Raw genomic sequence first — 4,173 nt, forward strand, 5'->3', positions numbered from 1 at the left:
CAAGCCCCTTCCTGACTTCAAGGAGAGCGACAAACCCTACTGTGCGGTGATGGACTTCCTGAAGGACCGCTTCAAGGATCAGTCTTCAGAACACAATCGCTTAACATGCTCCTCGATACACACCAAAAGACAGGCGAGTCCTTCTCCGACTTCCTCGACCGAGTCACGAGCCTGGCAGCTCGCAGCGGATTCCCGAACCGTGAGGCCAGGGATTTTATCACAAGGCATCAGGCACTCCGGGGACTACATCCCAGACGATAAGGGCCAACGCGCTTCAGCACAAGTGGACCCTCCAGGAGCTCAGAGTTCGTGCCAGAGACGTCGAGACGTCCCTCTCCGTGGTGGGTCATCAAGGGCAGAGACAACGGGCAGCACTGCAAACGCAAATAGAGGGCAGCGCTTCCTCTTTAGGAGACATGGATCCCGACCCCCTGACGGTTCAACGAATAGCAGGCCCGTATTCAAAGCAGACACGTTTGAGGGGCTCCTCGGGACAACGGATGGAAAAGATCCGGAACGGCTGTGGATACTGTGGGAGTCCACCAACCGGGAAAGCACAACTGCCGGCCTCTCAGGCGACATGTGCCAAATGCTCCAAACGTGGACATTTTGGAGGGGTATGTCGATCAAGCCAGTGGAGTAAAGAGTCCACAAGATCCTATCACCCCCTCATCAGATAGCCAACCATGAGACAGCAACCGGGGACGACACAGCGGCAGTCTGTTACAACATACTTTCTATATTCAAATACGACAAGAACCACGGGGCGCCCCCGGCACTGGCCGCTCACGTCCGCATTGGCTCTTCCATGATTCGAGCCATTGTGGATACAGGAGCCCAAGCTAACGTCGTCCCACTGCGGCTCCTTGGTGTTGAGGATCGGAACCTGATCAGAAGCACGACCCTCACAGTTAGGCCGTTTGGAAGTCCAGAAATCTCACCAAAAGGGACACTACTCATAGATACCACGTGGAAGAAGTCCACTATGGTGGTTCCTTGGATAGTCATAGATGACATGAAACTGCCGCGACCCATTGACCCCATCATATCTCGATCGCTGGCCCAGGCTCTGAATTTAGTAACGCTGCACAACGAACTAGTCCCTTACCAACCCCAATTTTATAGAGAGACAAGGAATAAAACGGATTTGCATCACTACCACGCCCCCGTACAAGCCCTAGCCAATAGTGAAACGGGGACAAAGACTCCAACGTTGGACTCTGGCACCATCCATTACATGGACAGCCCAAAATTCCGCCGTTGCTTTGAGGGACTGGGCTGTTTGAGAGACCACCAAGTGAAATTACACCTTAAACCAGATGCTAAACCACATGTCTCCCACCCCGCCCACAGCCTTTCTATCTTCAGTCCCAAATCGACATGGCAATCGCTGACATGCTGGCCAACGGTGTCATTGAGCACCATCACGGACCAACCGACTGGATTTCTAATCTAGCGGTGGCATTCAAGGAGGGTGGGTCGATCCGAATCACGATCGATCTCCGGGGCCTCAATTCGGAACTTAGAGACCCAAGGGTGCCCATCCCAACGCCTGAGACCATCAAGGCCAAACTTGTCGGTTGTCGATACTTCTCAAAGTTGGACTTTACACAATCGTTTCATCAATTGCAACTCCATCCAGACTCTCGCCACCTGACTGTGTTCCGTTCTGGAGGCAAGCTCTACCGGTATAAGCGGGTTTCTATGGGTCTCAAGCCGGCTTCCGGAGAACTGGCACTGGCCTGCCAAAATACTTTTGGTCACCTCGAGAACGTACACACAATTCATGACGACGTCATTGTGGCAGCACCGACCAAACAACAACATGACAGGGCAATGACTAAGTTCCTCGAAAGGGTCAAACAATGTGGAATGACCCTCAACCCCGCCAAGTGCACCATAGGCCACAAAGAAATCACCTTCTGGGGAGTCCGGATCTCTGAATGGGGTGTGTCCCCAGACCGAGACAGAGCACGGGCATTAAGAGAGGCAAGACCACCTACTACAAAGCAAGGTCTGATTTCATTTTTGTGCATGGCCAGATCCCACCAGGACTTTATCCCATCCATCGCAGGCCTCACGCCCAATCTACGGGCACTAACGAGGAAACACGTCCCATTCAAGTGGGAGAAAGAGCATCAACGAGAGTTTGACGCTTTGAGGCAGGCCCTGAGCGAGGACACCCAATTGGCATTTTTTAACATGTCTCTCAAAACGCATGTCATCGTGGACGCTCACAGAGACGGGCTTGGGGCTATCCTAGCCCAGGGCCCAACAATTGAATCAGCCCGACCAATGGCGATGGCCTCAAGGTCGACCTCATCCACTGAAAAAAGATACCCCCAACTTGACTTGGAGGCGCTAGCCGTGGACTTCGGCCTCAGACGATTCCGTCCTTATCTTCTGGGCAACCCGCACGTCTTGGTTCACACGGACCACAAGCCTTTGGCGGCGGTCTTCCGGGAGACCAGGATGGGGTCGATCAGAACGGACCGGATCAAATTGCGTCACCAAGACGTCCAATATCAAGTTCAACACCTGAAAGGAGCTGACAATCCGGCCGACTTTATCTCCCGAAATCCAATTCCTTGGGACAAGCTCAGTGACGCTATCAAATCTGAGGCCAATGAATGTGAAAAGCTGCTCTACATCATTCATTCTCAGGACATCTTACCCACCATCGACCCTGGGGCTCTCAGAACGGCTTCAGATCGATGCCAGGACATAAAGACTCTCAGGGAACACATATGGATGGGTATGGGTACCAAACCCCGAGATTGGAGCACCCTTCTCCCCTACAGGAAAGTGTTTACAGAGATGACCATTTCCCCCTTGGGAAATCTCCTTCGAGGGGAAAAGATGGTAGTCCCCACCCCCCTCCAAAGTGAGATTGTTGCTCGAGCTCATGGTGCAGCCCATCTTGGCATAGTTGCGTTGAAGCGACGCCTCCGGGCCGGGTTCTGGTTCCCCCGAATGGACAAGATGGCCAAAGAACACGTGAACAGATGTGAGCAGTGTCAGCTCTTTGTGCCGGAGGGAGCGAAAGTCGCCCCCAGAGCCCATACTGTCCCAACACGTCCATGGCATACCGTCTCAGTCGATCTTTTTGGCCCCACGCCTAAGGGGAATCACGTGGTTGTTGGCCGTTGCCTTAGCTCGAGGTATCCAGTGGCGACATTTGTTCCTAAACCTTCGGCAGGGCATACCATTGGGGCCCTCAGGGCCGTCTTTGAGCAATTAGGCACCCCTAAGGTCCTCCAAACTGACAATGCAGCAATCTTTCATTCAGGCGAATTCTCTCACTTCCTACAACAAAATGACATTCAACATGTACTCTCACCACCATATCACCCCCGCTCCAACCCGGCAGAGTGTACAATGAAACTAATTGGGAAAGCAATTAAAATGTCTGACTTCACGGTTTCGGGCATGGAGAGGGCAGTGGCGGAGGCATTGGATGATTACCGCCATACACCTCATCCCGCCACCGGCCTAACCCCACAAGAGATGATGAGGGACAAGAACAGAATGGCTAAAATAAGGGTAGCCTCCCGCAAAGACTGGGCCATCAAACTTAAAAGAGCATCCAAGAAAAGAAAACCAGTCAAGGACATGTCACTCCATCGGGGCCAAAGTGTGAGGGTCAAGGAACTTCCCAGGACCTCTAAATTCTCTCCCTTGTACTCTAGAGACAGCGCTCTTGTGGAGCGCCGGCTCCATGGAGACACATACCGCTTACAGTATCCAACAACTGGAAAGATCATAGACAGACATAGAGACCACCTAAAGCCCATACCTGCACCCAATACCAACGCCTTCGTTAACCCATGGGACCAAACAGGAGCCAGTGACCCAATCATCATCATAGAACCACCACCTCTGTCCGGGCCAGGGATGGAGATAGAGCCAGAGGAGCTAGACCCAGTGTCAGGCGACTCTTTTGAAAGTGCAGAAGAAGATTGTTTGGAGGGACAACCCGGGGAGGCAGAAACCGAAGAAGATGACAACCAGGCATTTCACACTGCCCCAGGACCGCTGACCGAACAACTTCAGGCATTAAGACACCTGCTACCATGTGACGAGGAGGGAAAACCAAAACACCGGACCTTCCCGCCCCAACGACCCCACAACAGGTCCATGGGTCCAAGGGGCCTGCAGGGGCCCCAACCGTAA

At 53.0% G+C, this 4,173-nt stretch overlaps 1 protein-coding gene across 1 annotated transcript; it reads left to right on the plus strand.

The window, feature by feature from the left end:
* Nucleotides 1-1,380: 1,380 nt before the first annotated feature.
* On the plus strand, nucleotides 1,381-4,173 carry LOC131886684 (uncharacterized protein K02A2.6-like). Its single transcript, XM_059235084.1, has one exon. The coding sequence runs from the start codon at nucleotides 1,381-1,383 to the stop codon at nucleotides 4,171-4,173; it is 2,793 nt and encodes a 930-aa protein (XP_059091067.1).

The sequence above is a fragment of the Tigriopus californicus genome, chromosome 9 (genome assembly GCF_007210705.1).
Source record: "Tigriopus californicus strain San Diego chromosome 9, Tcal_SD_v2.1, whole genome shotgun sequence".
Taxonomy (NCBI): Eukaryota; Metazoa; Arthropoda; class Copepoda; order Harpacticoida; family Harpacticidae; genus Tigriopus; species Tigriopus californicus.

What these genes read in the sequence shown, in the direction of transcription:
- LOC131886684 (XM_059235084.1), top strand. Translation starts at nt 1,381, where the DNA reads ATGGCAATCGCTGACATGCTGGCCAACGGTGTCATTGAGCACCATCAC.